General features: G+C 33.9%; 2 protein-coding genes, 1 long non-coding RNA gene and 1 other non-coding gene across 9 annotated transcripts in view; 2 read left to right on the top strand and 2 right to left on the bottom strand.

The window, feature by feature from the left end:
- LOC100744612 (pro-resilin-like) overlaps nucleotides 1-4,889 on the bottom strand; it is a 31,099-nt gene extending 26,210 nt beyond the window's left edge. The window contains exons 1-2 of one of the 2 annotated variants that reach the window (XM_012385229.3): nucleotides 4,585-4,889; nucleotides 3,112-3,239 (exon numbers count right to left, since the gene is read on the bottom strand). The gene's annotated coding sequence lies outside the window, so the exon portion shown is untranslated. Of the gene's footprint in view, nucleotides 1-3,111; nucleotides 3,240-4,272; nucleotides 4,346-4,584 lie in introns of those variants that run through there. The other variant, XM_012385230.3, reaches the window with a different exon arrangement.
- A 702-nt stretch (nucleotides 4,890-5,591) lies between these two features.
- LOC112212835 lies at nucleotides 5,592-5,784 on the top strand. Its single transcript, XR_002946666.1, has one exon. It is a non-coding gene; the product is annotated as a U2 spliceosomal RNA (small nuclear RNA).
- Nucleotides 5,785-7,670: 1,886 nt separating this feature from the next.
- Nucleotides 7,671-14,620, bottom strand: LOC100749408 (pro-resilin-like). Of its 5 annotated transcripts, none has more exons than XM_033320590.1 (6): nucleotides 14,178-14,620; nucleotides 13,734-13,791; nucleotides 11,495-13,616; nucleotides 9,116-9,430; nucleotides 8,680-8,959; nucleotides 7,671-8,153 (listed from the first exon to the last, which is right to left on the bottom strand). In XM_033320590.1, exons 3-6 carry the CDS (start codon nucleotides 11,681-11,683, stop codon nucleotides 8,089-8,091), a joined length of 849 nt encoding a protein of 282 aa, XP_033176481.1. In that variant the 5' UTR covers nucleotides 11,684-13,616; nucleotides 13,734-13,791; nucleotides 14,178-14,620; the 3' UTR covers nucleotides 7,671-8,088. The 5 variants fall into 5 exon arrangements, with proteins under 5 accessions (XP_033176481.1, XP_033176483.1, XP_033176480.1 ...); XM_033320592.1 differs by having other exon boundaries at nucleotides 11,495-11,737; XM_033320589.1 differs by having other exon boundaries at nucleotides 11,495-13,791.
- A 732-nt stretch (nucleotides 14,621-15,352) lies between these two features.
- Nucleotides 15,353-19,932, top strand: LOC112212813. Its single transcript, XR_002946640.2, has 5 exons — nucleotides 15,353-15,840; nucleotides 15,960-16,862; nucleotides 17,039-17,116; nucleotides 18,795-19,070; nucleotides 19,149-19,932. It is a non-coding gene; the product is annotated as an uncharacterized LOC112212813 (long non-coding RNA).
- Nucleotides 19,933-20,508: the final 576 nt, after the last annotated feature.

The raw sequence follows: 20,508 nt of genomic DNA, 5'->3' as shown, positions 1-20,508 counted from the left end.
GCTTTCCCTTGGCTCATATGGAAATTATCTCAGTTTCAATTAAGTTAGACTTTTCAAATACTGAAAAATGACAAACAAATTTGTAAATTATATTAATGAAAACATTTTGTTTATATCGTTGGCCTAATTAATCATTCAAATTAGATTGCATTTCTCAACCATCGGACAAATATCATAAAATTTGTAACCCATGTCATATTAATGAACGTACTTGGTTCGTCTTGACCTAATTAATCATCTGGAGTAAATTTACTTTAAGATAGAGACATTACGATGCGAATATGCGTTTCAACCGGATGGCGGATTCTTCGTTTACTTCCTGCGCCAACTACGCATAGAAATCTCAATAACAATGATTTATGGCGGTAATCATATCGAGAATCGGGTTTAATGAGCTCAAACATCAAAACAAGTAGCCTTAATGAGGTCTCGTTTGAGAAGATCTAATATCCAGAGATAATCCTCGTTTCTTCTGTTGCGTATTATTCTAATGCAGTGCTTCTCAACAACTAGTTTCCACTCTTCGGTTATATAGATATTGTTGTATGGGACTTGTTACACAACTGAAGCGTCATTCATTTTAATCAAATCTGCTATTAAAAACCTGCCAAAAACTGCCATTAAAATCCAATTAGTTCACGATGAATGATTATACAATAATGACTACGTGTACAGTAATTTAGACTTCATGTGATAATAGTTTATATAGAAATTTGTTAAATACATTAATTCTTTAACGAAGTACTATAATTATTGAACACAGTGCTTTTTGTTGTCAGGTTAAATTTATATTTAAGTATGCCCCAAGTCGTATCATAATAATTTCCAATTATGTAACTAATGTGAGAAATTTCAATTACTATTAATACTACAATTTTCAGATAATTCAAAGTATCGTATCCAAATAGTAATCACACATATTATTACTAGTGAAATTTGTAAAAATATGTAAAACATAAGATCCAGGTTTCATCTTTTTACAAATTATATTCATAATAATATATCATACCACGTGGCGGAAACACGAGTTTGGGAAACACTGTTTTAATGGTTTTCCGTTAAAGTACTCAGTTGGCAACTTTATCGTACACGCGTCCCTTAAATTTACGATTCGCGCGAAGCATAAACATCCTGCCATTATGCGAAGTTCGCTGGAGTATCCCGCCGTCGAGTATTCAAGCATTGTATTCCCTTATCGAGAGGTATCTAATAAACTATCTAATTTCACACGAACTTGACACTTTTTCTCGCAACGGAATATATACTCGTGCGATACGTATCTGCTCATTCTATTCTATTCGCGATTCGTATTAATCCTAACCATCCTTAAGAACCACGAAAAATCTAGAAATTCAAATTTCTATATTCACAAAGATTTCTAACAAATTTCAGATTGATGTAGTGTATTCACTTTGAAGCATTTTTGAGATGACGAAACATTCATTACAATTTTGCCCATTCAGAGGTTAGATTATTATCAAAAGTAAACGAAAATAGAGCAGCGCAGAAAAAATCATTTAATTTCAAAAATATGCCCAATTCGCTTTATACTAATTCGATGTAAAAGTAATTGTAATATGTAAAACGCAAAATATAGATTAAAATGAAGCAAATTGTAAAATTAACAAAGATGGGCTTATCGTGTCTTTCCTATGTGATCTTCAAATGGAACCATTTGAATTAAATTACAATTAAGAAGCGAAAAGTGTTCATAATTATAAATTGAGAACCGTGAGAGGTTATTACTAGTAATTCTCCATTGAAACCATTAAATCATAAGTAACAATGACAATCTGAGCTAGAATTACCATAGCAAAAAAGATTGAAAAATAAAGTAATATGTAATCTAAACTCTTGTGGGTTAAGAGGTGAAAATTGAGATTGAAAAATGTAAAAAAATGTTTGGCCTTCACATAATATTCTTGATCATTGTAACATTTGACTGAACAAAATTTCGACCAAATAGTTCTATAGTAATAATAAGATGATTGGAAGAGAGGTTAGGTCAACTGCGTAATTCTTACCCGTGTGTTCGAATGATCTTGGTTTGGTGAACAAATTGGCCAGGATAACAAGTTCTAATGGCGTATGTTTGGTTTGTTCATCGTCTTTGCAGTACGCGACTCGAAAAGGTCTCGCTGAAATCTGATTGCCTCCCGCGCGTTAAAATCGCAATCAGCTGATCTCGCATCAAGGAACACAATACCAAACAGAATCGTTACGAAATCGAATTTCGATAGCTGTGAACCGTGACTCGCTAAGCGTTTTTGCCTTTCAACCCCCTCTCTGCTTTCTCTTCTTCTACTTATGCCAATCTGATGACTCGTGGCAATTTTTCAAATGTCAGTTGTAAACCGAATTTCAGTTACATACAATGAAATCATCTATTTTGTGAAACGATAACTGAAAGATAGTATAAACAGTTATAAGGAAGTAATAAGCAGTTAAAATAAAGAATAATTAAGTAAACCCTTAGAATTCTCTTTCATAACCCAAGTATTAAAATTAGTATGTATATCTTAATTCATTTCTGAAGTGCGGAAAATGCACAAACGCAAACTATTTTCTCTAAATTCCATTGTATAATTCTGTGCATATAAATATCTATAGTCTTATGACAAAGAACTAGAATATGTATATCCATTGAGATCTATTAGTTGAAGTACACGATGGTTGTTAAAGTAGACAAATTTCTTAATTAATCAAGAATACCTGATTATCCAAACATTATTGAAGAAGAACAGATAATCCACTTTTCCTTCCTACTATTCTCTTGATGTTTTAAATAGAAATTGAAATGGTGCAATTACCAAAGCGCAAATAGTATTTAATTAATACAGAATGCTTGATCAGTCAAGGATATTGAAGGAACAGTCGAAGCCTTCAATAGGTAGGAATCGATGAAACATTCACGAAGAAATAGCGAGGGGCAGGATATATACCTGAAAGTAACTAAGACTAATTTGATCTTTGTACCTAGGATGCAAATAAAATTTACAGTAGAATATAGAAGGAGGTGTGTACGTGTATTAGCCGGATCATGGCCGTAAAGCAAGAGCTCGATCTGTCGAAGCACATGTTGCTTCGACCTCGCGCTCGCTCAATACTTACTCTGGTCTTATGCAAATCAGTCGAGCAGTACGTGCTTGGTGGAATGATGAGCGGTTGGCTAAGGTCATCATCGAGGAAGGTTAGCGAACAGGATCGGATTCATCCCCTTTATTTAGTCGTTTGGATTTCTATGAAAATAATTGGACAACTATTAAGGAAATTATGAAATTAGGGATATTTTGAAACTTTAAGAGAAGTTTCTAAATTAGGAGCATTGGAATTTTTAAGAAAACTATGAAATTAAAGAACTGTTGGAAAAATTAAGAAACTGAGAATATTAAAATTAGAAAATTTTTACAAGAGAGTAAAAGTGCAATAATAAATAATGAAGTAATAAAACATTAAAATGGAAAGTGGAAATGCTGAATGATTTGATGACATAGCGTGGCTGCAAAATGTCAGCGTTTTGTTAATTAGCCGCACGAGCTTAATGAAACCTCAACGGACCGTATAACCATTTAATTATGTGAAATTAGGTCGGAACGGTTGCCACTGGATTCTCACTGTATTTCAAACGACGGAAGAGGAATGTCGTTTGTCGTTTGCCGCGCTTAATTAAAAATCATGTATCCTAATTAATCATACTACGACTGCATAACGCCATTATTCAATAACAACGATCATTACATAACCTCACATAATTAAAATTCATGAGAAACAATAGTCAAGTTCGTAACAATGTACATATACATACGTATAATAATAATATACAGAGACAAATTAATGTTTAATTTGATATTAACTTTCCTAACCTATTCACGAATAATAATATTTATCGTACCATCCGTACATTTCAATATTTTTGGATATAACACATAATACAAGCCTAATACGATTGTTATGATGAGTAATTATTTCAAATTATTAGATTTTATCTTTAGTGAAAATAGGATTTGGCAAAGCTTGAATCAAGTAGTACATATGTGCATAATCTGAAAGTGAAGTGAAAAATAAGAATTATAGTAACAATAATAGCTTTTGAATTTCGTAAGAAAACAAATTTACAAGACAAGAAGACAGCAAGCTTTAAAACCATCGTGTCTTAATTGATGATTGACGATAAAACTCTTTACAGTAATAAAAGTAAATTCTACCGTGTAGCAAATCACGTTTGTCACTTCGCTACAAGTGCATCTTTATCATGCACGCGGTAATAATTACCTTAACTAAAGGACAACCATGCCCGTGTGAAAGTAATACTAAAATTACTATAGCTTTGAGGGGTGGGGGCAATGATCACCCTTGTACCCCTGCTGTTTATTTCCTCACACCATTGACTTGAAGGTTATGCAAATATCGATAAAATCTCCATTTAATATTATTTATCACTTTTAATAAATAATTTGTCACTTTAAATAAATAATCAAACTAAGGAGAATATAATATTTAGAAATAAATAAATTTCGAAGCTAGACACGTAGATTTCTAGGTTATTCATTTCAATTTTGAATGATTAAAAATGGTATAGCGTACCTGTAATTGGAGAAGTGGCATAAGGGAAAAGGAGATATGTAGAATAAAACAATGGACATCTTCGACCATTCACCCATTATCGGACTCTCCCCCAATCTAACGAATCATGTGATTCGACACGGACGATACTTAAAGGTAACTCCTTCCGTGACATTAAAAAGGCACTCCCAGGCTCTTGTTGCATCGGTCCCTTTGCCTGACTGGTTTCACACGCTATGTCGGATGTAGAAACAGTACCGGTAACGCTATTTCTTTTGTATAGTACACCTCTCCACGATATCGGGAACAGATCTTCCTGTCACCTTTTAGACTAAATACTTAATAGAACTCGACAATTCAATAGTTATAACTATCGAGATAGTGTAAAATATAAATAAAAATCTATAGTTTTATTATTACTTACGGTCTATTTTTTAGGAGATTCAATGATTTTTAATAAACTTTTTTCTTAAACTACATTTTTCCAGATATCTTTTATTTCGATTTCTATAATAAGTTGCAGATTTTAGTCAACAACGATGGTCTTGCAATTTTAGAAACTCACATGTTAATTTATTTTATTTCAATTATACTACATATGATACATACTGCTAAAAGTAATACACTAACGCTATCTACTAAGATTTCTAAGAACTTATTATTAGCCGTGTATTAGAATTTAATTCTATCATGGTAACATCAAAAATATTCAAACTTTCGAGTTTTCAGTTTTTCAAATTCTTAAATTTTACGATTTCCAGATTCTCAAATTTTTTGATTTTTCAATTGTCAGCTTACAATAATATCGCATTTACGTAATTTTTAGATATAACAAATTTCTGTTTGGTTTGTAATAGGTAGAAATATCTATTCATATAACCCCTCGCACTTACATATATATTTATGCCCTATAAATGAAGTAAGAAAGTTCGTATTCACGCCGCTAGGAGGTGCATTCCAATGAAACTTTCTCACTAGAGAGATTAAGGGGCAGAATCGTTAAATACAAACAGAAAACTAAAATGGTTATCGCTTCTCGGCCTGATGGCTAAGATCAAAGTGTAGTATCTGTTCTTATCAGCTTAATATCTGATACACTCCCCATCGGGGAGTCAGAATATTAGTCTGATTTTTGGAATTCGGCGGAGTCGGCGGGGCTCGCTCCTCCTCTGCCACGGGTCGGCCCGGCATTGCAGTGCTGCTGGGATTGGCCCTACTTGTTAATTTATAAACAAAAAGTATATTTAATATTGTAGTAATTTATTTATTTAGTGCTACGACAGTTTATTGTTTCTACCCTTGATCCTCCACATTTCCAAGCTGAAATTTTTGTGCCTGTATAAATGAGTAAAGTTATTAATTCCCTGCTCTGTCTATGTTTAGAAGCTGTCATATTTATATTTGCAAAAATCATTCAACTAATCAAACTGGAATTAATTGTCCCCGTTAGTGTTTAATTTATTTAACTATATAAACGTCTGCAATAAATAAATGGGGTCTCATTATCGTAATTCGTGAAATAGGTGATGATTTTATTTTATACATATTGTCTTGAGCTTCTTAAGATGAGAAAAGGATAAATGTAACAAACATTTCTCGCTTACTCTCGCTATATCTTATTTATGGTCATCGTTAACCGATTTGAAGTAATGAAGAGTGATGTTGAGGTTAAATTATTCAAATTTCGGTGAATTTACTTTATTGGAATTTAAATAAGAATTACCATGATGAACTTTTCTTTTGCGCTCATCTCTCGTGATTTGGGTGCTAGTGACATCTGAGCTCGCATAAATTAACTGTATTCACAATGCTCAGTAGATAGAGATAGGAGATAGTAGACAGGATCGACGTGACGTTAAATGGTACTTTGTGTCGCAGGTGTGAAATACCGATTTGTCAAAAAATTAATGGTTTTTATACCCTCGATTTCCTGCGACGAACATAGTAATTAACTTGGAATATTAGTATTTTATAATGATCTATATCACAAGTAATTGTTATTGCAATACTTTTTTAAGATCTACAATTAGGGATTATCACAGATACGATATTTGTGACGTCAGCCTCAGCGACCTCATGCTGTTTTACCAGCAAAATTACTAAGAACTTTTATATTGTCTAATTAGGATGATACAATCGCAAAAGATGCAATTGATTTACAAGTAGTAGAAAGTTGAAACAGTAGGAACTTCTTTGTCAGAAATTATTTGAACATACATTTTTTAACATATCTTCAACTGTTATGTAAGAAATTAGTCGAAAGACTTCAAAACAATCGCGTTTACAGTATGTTCTATATATTTGGAAATGCCAAACTCGGGTGTTTTCATCCTGATGTTTAACGACCATATAAAGAATAACCGAGTACCCTCAGCGTCGCAGCTGCGAAAACATCGAAGCCTGTGTAGTTTGAGACATCCTCAAATAGCTCCACTATATTTTTTTGGAATCAGGGATAACGGAACCAAAGCAGTCACTATGAATGCTTGCTACATGTTTACATGCAACATTACAATGCTTGATACTAAGGATATTCGTACCAAGTACCATGATCATATCCTTTCCTATAAGGAATGGATTGCTCCGACCCATCGTGGTACATTGCTTGATGCATGTATTCCATGGCTTGATTCAATCAGCAGCACTGTCTAAAACTGTCTTCCCGCATATCCTCTACATTATAGTGATTATACTACACACTATACTACACAGGAAAAAAGAACTGATGAGTGAAATAAAAGAACGACGAGACACAGTCACTTATCTGCTGTCGGTAATGCTACGGTAAGGACTATGAGTTTAGGAGAAGATTAGGGGAGGGAGACCACGTGTTATCATGGTTTCAGCTGGAATATATTTAGAAATATAATTAATATGTTGATATAGCACGCATGTAAGAAAACAATCGTCTAGCATTCGTCACCCTTGGTTATGGCAAGAGAAAGAATAAGTAAGCATATTGTGCTGGCATAAACTAGTCCATCCTCTTGGGGTATCGTGGGCTAACGGGCCCCAGTAATATATTAAATTTTACTAATTAATTCTGTTTAATATCGGGGTATTCGGTGATGTTTTATGTTAAGAAATAAATAAAGAGAAAAATTAAATAGAAAGAGTATTTCATTCGTGTATTACATTAAGCTCGTATAAATACATACACAAATATATAAGTTCGACAATCGCTTAGCAGAAAGTACAAGCGTATGTATGATAATATAAAAATTACCATGTACAAAGTATAAAACGTATACATAAAAATAATAACTACGCGCGTATACGAAACGTGCGTTGAGAAAGAAGAGATTAAATTATCCTAATCGATACATAATTATATATGTCGTTAAATACCAGTGGAGGTGATTATATATAAATGTGCATGTGACTGAGTGGTGTAAGTATATTGTGTGGTATTAAGAAGTAAAAAGCTGTAAAAACGAGGGAGGTCCGTGATGGTTGTCGCCGAGCATTCGGGAATTTGTCAGGTTTTTCTTTCTTTTTTCTATGGCGATGAATGTTGGGGCCGATTTATTTCCGATAGTTGTTACGTGGTGGAAGATATTGATTGCTGGCTCCAGGTCCGCCTCCAGCTGCTTAAAATCCATATTTTAGTCGTTATTCAAACAGAAAATTGTAAAATAAAATATTACACGTTCTTTTAACGAAATTATACACGATTCGTAATTTAAACAGCGCTGTAACGATGAAATTATGTAGTAACGCCATCTATGAAAGGGTTATAGAACTAGTATGTTATCTTTACAATAAGGGGCAGAAGGAACTTCTTTACCAATTCTTATATATACAAAGAAAATGCAAATAAAACCTTAAATATTCTTTAATATTAAAAAAAGCTCCGTCATTTCGAAAATGAATCTACTGACAGAATGTTTTTAATGTAATCTAAAAGTTTTCAATCTTCAAATGCTTTTAAATGCTTCCGAGCGCCTACACTATACTTCATACTGTATATCAGTTTAAAATACAGGAATTGTAAAATTGCAAGAAATTGATCCTTCTTCAAATGTTAAGGTAATATTTTATAATACAGTCTATATTATTAAAATTAATGCGAAGAATATAATATATAGTATTGTACATGATTAAAAATATACTTACGTGCTTGATAGCCACCCTGGAATCCTCCCGCACCTCCTTGATAAGCAGGTGCTCCATAAGCACCAGCACCAGCACCTGCTCGAGCCTGTCCTTCGTATTGAACATCAGCAGTGTATCCATTCGCATCGTCAGCCATGTATTTTACGATTTGTGTCCTCGAGTCCGGTAAGAGCACTCTATATTCCCCTGTTACCACGTTACCGTCACTGCTCTCTCGTTGAGAGTAGTCATTGCCACTAGGGGGATCGTATACCTCATACTGGAAGCTGTATGGTTGTGGCTACAAAAAGAAAATATTATCAATTATTTTTTAAAATTCTATTCAAATTCTAAAACTAGATATTATAGATTACTATAAATATGACATTATCGCGCTTCTTTTTTCATTGTAATCCTAAATAAAATTCTGTTCAAATACAGAAATTGTTGAACATACTCTTCCATAATCGCGACCCTGGCCTCCACCACCACCTTGGTAGCCTGCATCACCACCGAATCCAGGAGCACCATAAGTGCCAGATGGACGTCCACCAAAACCAGCGTCTCCACCAGCTCCTGGAGCTCCGTACAACGCATTGGGTCTCCCCCTGAAACCTCCTCCTAAATCTCCAGACAATCCTCCTGGACCACCGAATCCAGCTCCACTGGGTCTGTTGTACTGGTAACCACTTCCACCGGCGCTACCACCCGGCAGCAATCCAGCAAGTGCATCACTAGCAAAACACGATAGCAGCAATAGCACTTTCGTTAACTGAAACAGAATAATTCCACCCTTATTTAAAAAATAAATATTTATTGTTTGAAATAGGAAATGTGATATGAAAATACAGATTGGCTGGCCTATAATAGCTGCATAACTGAACTTTGTTAGCATTTGAATCTTCCTGTACATTAGCTAATAATATTAAATTGATAAGTGATATGGTATATGTAGACTTGTATTTTCCAAAATTCACTTTTAGGGATTTACTTGATTTAGTATGAAATTGTTTACTATTTTCTGACAGAATTCATTAATTGATATCTTGTAACTCTTGGAAAGATTCATTAAAAGTATCTTTCTTAATACCTTCAAGACCTTGACTAACAATTTCTCTTAATTAATGTTTCAAATCAAAGATTTCCAAGCTAATATCAATCTCCTCAAAAAAGTAATAATATTTTCATCGGTATTACATTTAATGGTAATCTACAGCTAATCAGAGATTATAATCAGTAATATATCCTTAAGTTTGATACATCTTCCCTTGAGTCATTTATGGAATTACTTCCTCCAGGCATGAAGCAAATGATCAAGTACGCAGAGAGAAACTTGCAGAACAAGCAGTAGCCTTGCATCACTAAATTTTGCAACATCTATGTAACAATAACATATCCAATAAACCATATTCTTAATCAAGAAGCTACGCAACTTACAATTATCACAACTGTAATATCAGGAACAACTACAACAGAGCAACCAAAATGGATTAGTTATGAAACCAGACTGAAATATCTGTCCAATTCGTGGTAAACAAATACAAGGAGCGTGACGAAGATTCTTACTATATCTGTCAATTCAAATTCATCCAATGAAGAAATATTTGCTTAATGTTTGTTGTGCCAAGTGGAACATGTTAATATAAATTCTATAATGCAATTGCTCAGAGGGGGAAACTATTTCTCTTCTGGAATAGGATTAATAACGACATGCACGATAAACCTATTGCCTGATTTCAACATTGGACGTCATTAGTACTGGCGACAAAAAGAATTGAGAAAATGCAAACGCCGAGTTCAATGGAAAGCTTGAAATATCGCGTGCCAATGATTTACCAATGGCGAAATTAATGTTCCACTGAAATCAGGGATGATTACCGAAGACGAGCGTGTCTTCTTCTCGTTTTGAACATTTATTGATGCACGTGTCTAGGGAAGTGAATGTTCCATCCAGCTCTAAGCACGTGGAACACAAGTAATAACTTTGAACTGGTTCAGGAAAATTGCAAATCAAAATGAAAAGATCATTCTATGTATGTACTTTGACTGAGTCTAGTTTCACAGAGCTCCAACTCATTGGAGCTTCGACTTAACTACCTCAGACCTTTGTATTCTTTATAGTTCGACTTTTGGAATTGGATTTTTTGTGATCTTTTAATTGTAGGATTCGATATAAGTTTCAATTAAATATAATAAATAATATAAGAAATAATATAAGAGAGAGAAAGAGATAAGAAAGAAGTTTGGGTATTTTGTTTTATATTATGAAAGATGAGAGTTGGAAGATTTCTTTAGCTAAATTCTTAGTGAAATTTTAGTGTTGCTACGAGTTAGTTAGTCATAACGAGTTGTATAACTTGAAACATTCAGCTTAATCGCCAATCTTGACTTACCAAACTTCACTTTCAGTCTTCACTGCCAGTCAGAAATGAAAATTTCTTGACCAAAATTTAAAATTATAAAGAATGTAACGATAGTCCTAAATTTTCAATTGAATGAAGCTTAGAGACCTGAAAGAGGCCTACAGTGACCTACCAAGTGTGAAGACTAAATTTTCAATTCAAGAAACATACAACTTCTTTGTCAGGTTTGAAACTCATCTGAAAATCTCAGATCTCATGCTGAAAAATATAATTTCACAATTTAAACCTGAAGAATATGACTTAAAGAAGAAACATAATTTTAAACAATGAATAACATGAAAGAGCTATGAAATCAAATAGTCTGCACCCTAACCAAATATTCTTATGTCCAGAATTAGTATCTATAAATTGGTATCTATACCGTCGCCTTACCAGAATGATGATTAGTAACCATAACCGGGAGGATAACCTACCTGGTGGTAATTCATATTGGTGTTATGAGCGAAGACGCGAAGCGAACTGAGAAGATGATCCACGGACGAGTTTATATACCATCCGGACCCTTTGTTACAGTTTATCCTTAGCGCTGCATATCCACGTATTAACCAGTATGTATTAGAATGACCGGCTATGGGTGTGGGAGGTGGAGAGGAGCAGCGCATCTTCCCTTCACTCTCGGTGATGCATCATGGGAAGAGATATCCCGTTGATGATGACTGAAACAGCTTTAAATTTTAATTGGATCCACGCACGTGACTCCTTGATCGCCTGGATCATTCGGCTGTCCAAAGAGCCTCGGGTTCCAGCTAGTAGGAGGTCTCTCAACGACCCTCTTTCCAATCCCTGGGGAACCCTCATGATCTATTGGGTTTTGCAATTTTCTTGTCAACAATTTCCTTCGTTTTTTCTTGCATATAGTGACGTTATATATTTGCTCTTTTTTAATTAATTATTCTTGTCTAGTAGGTGTTTGTTGTGTTTGTTATTAGTGTTTATTGTTACGGAAATGTTGAAGTTAAATTAACAATTTTCACTCCCTCGGTGCTTGACATTTTTTGTTCAGTTTAACACAGAATGTGTTTTATTTTTTCACAGAAAACTCTCTGTCATTTTTTCTAATTTATGAAAATATTTTTTCTGTGTCTAAAATAGCTTTTTGCTTGTAATCAAAATTTTATGGGGTTACCGAAGATATGTATGAAATAGATGAGTATAAATATATATGAGATGTAGATTCTATGAGTTACTTGGAATGTAAGCGTATGCTTTGACACCTGGAAAAGTCATAGAGCTGTTCTACTCGCGTTGCACAACCCGTAGTAAATCTCTTTGTCAACGTTACGATATGAAGGCGATTCATCCGCCGTGGAAAAAAAGGAAGAAACGGAGAAAAAAGGATTTCAATCTCATCCGAGTGCTCAAATGTGCTGAACCAATTACTAACTTGTAATACGAATGAAAGGTGGATGAAGAAATAAGCTTGTTGCATGGTGATCGAACTGGTAAAAGGCAGAAAATAAAGGAAAATCTCGTCTGTTTTAATGCCTCCATAAAAACATTGAAACACGTATCATATAAAAAATAAAAATGCAAGCTACCATTCCAACACCAGAAAATTCCAGTTATCTTATAAAATCGAAAATTAATTTCACGAACTTCTATGAAATATTTTTAACTAGATATTTTCCCATTTTTCCTATTTAACAATCGTTTATGAAATCAATCAGATGAAAATATGGAAGATCAAAAGTTTTCTAGATATGTACAGTGATTGACAAGTTCTCCTGTACTTTCACTCAGATAGAATGTGACCCTGTTTCAATATTTGGCAATAGAAGCACATCGCTGTTAACTGTTCCAGTCAAAGACTGCTCCTACGTAAGGTTTTGCAATTTTTTCCTATGTCAGCCTGTCCACTAAACATCACTTTCAATCAACACCAATACACATAATCTAACATTAGGAATTAATACAAGTATGAAGTAATACGATATATTTCTTCGGTAGACCAATTATCTAATTTATTTTCCTTATTATGGAAGAATTTGAATAAAGTGGTCACCAAAAAGATATACGTAATATAACTTAAGTTGCTTATGTAACATATTAAGATTTCCAAGAAAGCTACCATAACGGTATTCAGACAGAAAATTGTCAACGTCCAGTTAATCGGATTTGCCCCTGAATAGTACATGTAATTGCGTGTTCGCTAGTACTAATGAATTCCACGATTGTACGCTGTTATATCGTTATTAACAGAATGAGAAATCTTTCACCAGGAGGATTACGATCTACGCGTGAGTATTTTTAAGGATCATCCTGGTAGTCGAGGCTGAATATTTTCTTAATTGCACCTTTTCTTCTGGTGTCGTTTCTTTTCCACTTTCAGCTGCCTGGAGGTTTAATGATTCAATTAAAGTTCCCCGAGTCGATGTATACAACGTTGTTGTTGTTGTGTATCGATATCGAATCGGTCGTGCCGTTGTTGATCTGCCGCAGGTATGATCCTATAATTCCGCGCTGTCATAAATCCAATAGTATGGAATAGGAAACTTGCTGTCCCTGTTTAATATCTCTGATCGATCTACCTGTGAACTTTAGAACGACGCCGTGGATCTGGCATGAAATTTTCAATTCAAATGCAGCAATTTTGATTGAACAAAGTATTCCGAAATCATTTTGTGGAAGTATTCGATAATGTAAAGTACTTACACGAATTGGTGGTCGCAACGATGAATGCCATCTTACAGGCGTCAGTATTAAAGTACATCTGTTATTGATACAGAATTGGTTAAATGGAAATAATATTCGTTGATTGAATCGTTTGAATACACAACTAACAATTTCATCTCAGCTATAAATTGTTCTAGTAGTGATATGTTTAGATAGTACCTATTTTTTATTGATCACTTTTTTAAACCATTCTAAGGATATATGTTATATATAAGTATATACATATATATATTGCTGAAATATATATAAATATACATATAATCTCAAGTTTTATAAATTATTGCTTAAATATTAATATATGATTGTTCGTAATTTTAGGATCATAGGTAACAATAAAAGTCATTAAAATATTAATTGCAATGACTGCGTTCTGTATTATAGAAGAGCAATTCCAAGAGAACGCGTAAATTTGTAGCAAGTTACCAAATCTATACTATAGGACCCTCGATTCACACAATGGCAGAAACCTTCACTGAGGAAATACGTTCGTTAAACATACTAGGAGGTTACGTGGTCCGAGTGAAAGAAACCCAATGGTATGATCTCGATCCATAGAAAGTGGTAATTTATGGTTAACGTTGGCGTTAATTCACTTGAATAGCATCCTAGTTACACATGCAAGCCAAATTGGCATCCCTAGGACGCATACAATTATTCTAACCACTCATATAACGACTATAGAAGTTATAATTGTTGGTATTTCTCTCTGTTGTATTTATATTCGTCTTAATAAGAAGTTCATTAACTGGTAGAAGCCATCATAAACAACAATCAGATTACGAAAATGATCAGGTCGAATTTTTTTATGGTGTCAAGACTGATTGTCAGATCTAGCAGAAGACTCGTGGCGAATATGGGGTAACTATCTGAAGCTATTTCTCTATTCAGAAACTTGACTGATGCCAACTAACCTAATCATATGGAACAGTTTCTAAACGATTTCACGCATTCACTTCGCGGAAAACATTAACTCATCTCCAATTGACGCGTTTACTCCCTCAATAAAGCGATCTTCACATCTATTTCTATGATTTGTTCCTCATCAGACATCGTCTCCGCTTATTAGCATGTTCTTTTCAATGAAATTACGAGGTATTGTATCCATGAGACATTAGAAGTATTTTTGCAACTAAATTTTTTCTCAAATTATAATAATGTTTTTAACAATTATTTTTAAAGCGGATAATTTAAAAAATTAAAGTTTGGAAGTTCAAAATTAGAAGATCTAAAATTTGAAGTTTAAAAGATTAAAATTGTTGAGGTTATTCAATGTGTAAACAGAGAAAACACGTGGATAAATTGTAAGGCAGAAAATATATTTAAATAGAAGTGTAATTATAAGTAAGAATACAATTTAAGCTGGTCCAGATCTGCACGCTAGCTGTGTTACCCAATAACTGAAAACCCCGAAACCAACGTCGCCTGTCTACTGTTTATGGTCTGACTTCGTCGCAGTCTTTTGTCTACGCGCTGTCGCTGGCTTCAGTGCTTGAGAAAACTAAAAAGACCAGATGTAGAGTTTTCTTAGAAGTGGTAATCACTTCAACAAAAATTGTAATTATTAATCTTGTAAATTTAGATTACAAATACTTTCCAAATCGTCTAGAATTTTCAAGTAAAATAATTTAATATTTTTTACAATAATTTCAATTACATATCTAATCTGTAGGTTATTGTGAAATTTTGACTATTCGAAAAAATGAGATAGAATGGAACGTACATATGAAGCCATGTATAACAGTTAAATCGCAATAATGAGGCCAAATAGTATGGCAAATAATCATACGAGCCGAATGACATGATCGTCATCCAACACTACTATTATATTCGTTTCGTAAAACGTATTACTCGCTCAGGATTGCCGGCAGTTACTTAAATCGCCAAACGTAGGCGATTCTTACAACATGCTCGAGCACGCGGGAGTCACTTTCCCCGCAACCCCTTATAAATTCACCATTAATTCCTCCTTCCAGCTATTTGAGTAAAATATCAATTTTTAATCAATGATTCAAATACAAAAATTATATCCTTCGAGATTCCTAATTACATGTGTGACTATAATTACTACAGAGCTAAAAACTATAAGGTCAGTGCAGAAAGAAATACGTTTGGCTGCTATAATAATAACCAGTCTCTATTTAAACTTGTAGCAAAAAGAATTTTCAGCTATATTAGTCACAATCATCAAATTATTCACTTTTTTAGGAAGATATTTAACTTACTTCAAAACTGGAATGAGAAAGCAGAGAGAAGACTAATTTGTCTGTGTTTCCAGATGATTAATGGAATAAAAATGATAAAGAAAACACACAAAAATCACTCAGATACAATAAAAAGCGCAAAGTCGATACAAAGATATATATAAGGCTCTCAATGCAGAATTAATAACTCTTTTATTCATGGAGTAGCTGATTTGTTGAACCTGTAATCAGCTGTTATGAATATATTCCTTCAACTACTACATAGGGGCTTTATTGTATTTACAGAATTACAACCACACGACGATGAATAGTACAAAACATCCAGGAATGAATATTGAATGGATCTGTCATAAACTTGTCCCAAAAAAGCATCCAGTAGCCATACCCAATCACTCAGGACACCTTTACTCTATTTATAATCTCACTAAGTTATTCAACCTTGAAAGGATCAACCAGCAAATCGAAAAATCACTTGAGTTCCTATTACGAAGATAAAGGGATCACACTAAATGACCTACAGGATCAATAGTTTCGCAAAACAACTCATAGTAGTCTCTATAGTACACACGTGGTTAGACTATACCAATTTGCTATAATGATTCGCCTTTGGCATATTTACAGCCGCTAATTCGTTTCCTAATCTGATTTCGTAATTTTAGTATAGTGTTGCGTTATCTTGAATAGCCGATACAGGCCAGTCTGTGACGGGACACTTGATTAGTCCCGACATAATTATCGCTAATTATAGCTGACACAGTGAAAATGAGTTCGGGGTAGAGGCTGGCCTGCATGGAAGCTCGTGTCCCATAAGAGCGCCCAGATTCTGTCTTTCTCTTTCTAATGTTTGCCACGGAATCACGGAGTGAACGTTTTGATGCACCGTCTACTCCGTAATCGGGGATAAACGGTAATTGTGTAATCGTTGCGATGCGGAAGACGTGTGGAGCCTTCTGCATATGCATGCATGTATGCAGAATGCACGTCTCTCCTCTTTCTCTCGATCGGTGTTCTAACCTCGCTCACGGAAAACCCTATAATCGACAGCTTTGTCTTCTGGTGGTTAACTACTGATGCAACTTACAGGTTATACATCCTGAGGGTCGCTCTCGGATTCTCTCAATGGGATTGAAGCTGCTGGAATCTTTTTTCTAATTTATCCTAGTAAGTATCAACATCAGATTGACACAACGTTTTACTTTCAAATTTTGTAATTTCCAAATGTTCAAATTTTTTTATTGTCAAATCTGCGAATTTTCAAAATTTTAGCTCTCCAGATTTCTCAGTTTTTAAATGTTTAGATCTTTTCAAATATTTAAATTCTAAGATTTTCGATCTACAAAGTTTCAAATTTTGTGATTTTCATCTCTGATGTTCAAAGTTGTTCGTAGGTCTTCCTACAGATAATTTATTATTGGTTGAAAATATGAAAGATATATGCTAATACCCATCCATTATGCTACAGGATATTTCAAAATTAGCAAAGTCTTCGACCAACAGAAAAATTCCTAGGTATCATATTGTAAATTGTAAAGGATAACAACACAGAATAGAAATGTCTAAGGACAAAATCTGAGACAGTGAAGAATCTCTGAGGTGTTCAGAAGTGATGAATGTTTTCGAGGCTTCATCCTCGTTTCGGCCGTGGTTTTTTTCACGGTGAATCCAGAGCATTAGAAGCATATTCCAATCATTATCCACGTTCCTTTGCAACGGCTAACGTCTTTCATGTCGAAGCACCGGCGAGATGTACATACGTACTCTTTAGTCGAACGCATTACCGATTACGCCATCGTTCTACGAAACCTTTTTCGCAACTTTATCCCATCCGTATTCACCCTCGCAACAAACCATATATGAATAAGACGTATCCGGATACCATTGATTGTTACTGAGCCTCCTTCGACTTCTCTCACATTACATTTTTTGTCATTTGTCACTTGTATATCTTGTAAATTGAAATTTTATTCATCTATTTACTGATGAAATATGAGTTACACTAATTAGAGGACTTTTATAAATCCTTTCTTATAAATTGAAATTTTATTAATTTATTTATTTTTGAATTGTGAATTAAATTTGTTAAGGAATTTTTTTATTCGGTTCTCTTTTTCATGTGGTAACTTTTTTGACGAATTGTTGAGAAAAGTTTGACTTGAGAAGCGAAACAACTACAAGTTTAAGCCATTAACAAACATTCTGTTTTTCTATGGTAATTAGACTGACAGGTTCTTGGCTAAAACAAAAACCAGAAAGAGTCATAATTACAGGTTTTTGATGTTTCTTTTCATATAGTCCTTGAATCTTTAACAGGTTACTAACTAAAGTCAGTTAGTCCATAAGAATTAGTATCATATTTCTAGATTTGTTATATTTCCTTTCATATGCTATTGGCTAGAGACCTATGAAACAGATAACGAGAACTATAAATTTTAGATATAGTTACTTTTTCTTACATATTTATTGCTTCTTCTCCCTAATTTTTCAAGATTTATCTATATAGTACCAAGAAACTTAAACTTAAATCCTTCCCTCCTAATAAATGTGTCTACATATTACCCACTTCTGTATCAAACTATTTATAAGAATAATACACGACAATTAAGGAGAACCATAATTATTGTCCAAAAATTGTAAGAAGATTCATAAACATAAATCATATGCTCTTTCCCCATAATATCTATTTCCATATTGAACTATTGTGAAGAACAGTATACATAATTAGTAACAGCTATAAATCTAAGTCATCATCTTGTGTAGATTACAAAAGACATGTCAAAAATTAAACTAAAACATCTACTTTTCCTAATCCAAAATCAACAGACAATTGTTATTCTTGCAGGTCACTATCAGATCCAATAGAGCTAACATCTGATCGTCAATCCAGCATATTTATTGCATCGTAGAAGTACCAACGTAACGCGTCTCTTCTCACTGACCGTTCTCCGACAGTTTTAAACGAAGTCAAGGAAATTAACTTTAAATGGAGCGTTGGGGCTCGCAGAAAGCACTTTCAAAACTGTTGTAGCACCGATTAAACCAGCAACTCATCTTTCACGTCGGCCAATCTTAGACCGCGAATCAGACGCATCCTATCCGATTACGTCACGTTGTTTTCGTAAGTTCGTTCTAACACACGCTACAATCAAAGAGCCTTTTTGTTCTCCGCTTCGCTCACCTTCACCTTTGCTTTCAGTCACACATCCCCTGTCACCGGTGGAAGGACAAAACTGCTCGTGTTTGTCCTTCCTGTTTCTATGGGGCTCAGTTCTGTGTCTTCAATGCGAGAGATTAGTTGAAAGTTTAATCATTATTGACTTTAAAAATAGGAAAATAAAAGATTTTGTGGTTGAGTTAAGTAATTACTTTAACCCACATATTGAAGTCTTTACATTTTTGTTTTAAAATAATAGTAATTGTAATTATTATATATTAGGTACATCGTTTTTATTATTTTATTTTTATACGGTGAATTATTGGCTCAATTTTAATATACATAATATAGATGTATTAAAACATATGTAGGTATGCATAGTATTTCAAATGGGTTAGTTACTAATACGTCCTTAATCATCGATTTAGGACTTCCAAATAAGTTTTAGAGCTAATAACGGCTAGATCATTTATATAGATATTTTTATGGTTCTAGACCATAATAAAATGCAAAATCCAAAGAATGTTTATTTCTATTGAAAACTTAAGAATACACGACGTATATTAATCCAATCCGTTAATGTCGTGGATGCTCAAAAAGGAACTCGACGTTATGCGCTCATTTATCATATATCAGTGTTTCGTATGAAACGAACTGATTTTACGCAGCGTCTAATGATTAATCGACTATCATTAAAATGAATCTCGCAAACGATAGGGGAATTGTCATTACGCCTACGTGAGTATTTATCTGCAGATACGTAATAACCGTACAAAAAATAAATAAATAAATAATAACTAAAACTCTTTTCTAAAAGAATTTACTTTTTTTTGAGGACTAAGTATAATGTCTACATTTTAAAAGTTAGGATGAATAGTCAGTCAGTTCAGTGTACTTGACTATTTTGACACGTCGTGGAATCTCATCTGGGACGCAATTTAGATGTTACAATATCAGAGAAAGCGTCCTCTCAAGCGCATGCCATGTTCAGGCTTCCTGGTGACATAATATGAAATAACATCGATCGAAACTCGATCCATTACGGATGCTTCTCAAAACGTATCCAGATTATTTTTTTCTGCGAGGAATGAAACATTTTTCAATCAGGTTTCGTTCTTCTTACCTACTCGATACATCAGCATGACGCCAACTCGATTAATGTGCGATTTCACCAACTGTGAGAAAATCAGTAATTATACAATCAGTTACGGTAAAGTAATATTATTTATATAATCAACGAAGCTCTTGGATAGACAGCAGTTATTTGGATTTCCTATATTGATCGCATCTGATTCTGAGACTGCTAATTTATGTTACATACCTTTCATTGTACGAGCATTCATTTCTCAAATGTTCTGTAATATTTTTAATGCTTTCGTTATTTCAATTATTTTTGCTATTA

This window comes from Bombus impatiens, unplaced genomic scaffold, assembly GCF_000188095.3.
Source record: "Bombus impatiens unplaced genomic scaffold, BIMP_2.2 scf_0320, whole genome shotgun sequence".
Classification (NCBI taxonomy): domain Eukaryota; kingdom Metazoa; phylum Arthropoda; class Insecta; order Hymenoptera; family Apidae; genus Bombus; species Bombus impatiens.
This window is presented reverse-complemented; position numbering and strand designations above follow the sequence as displayed.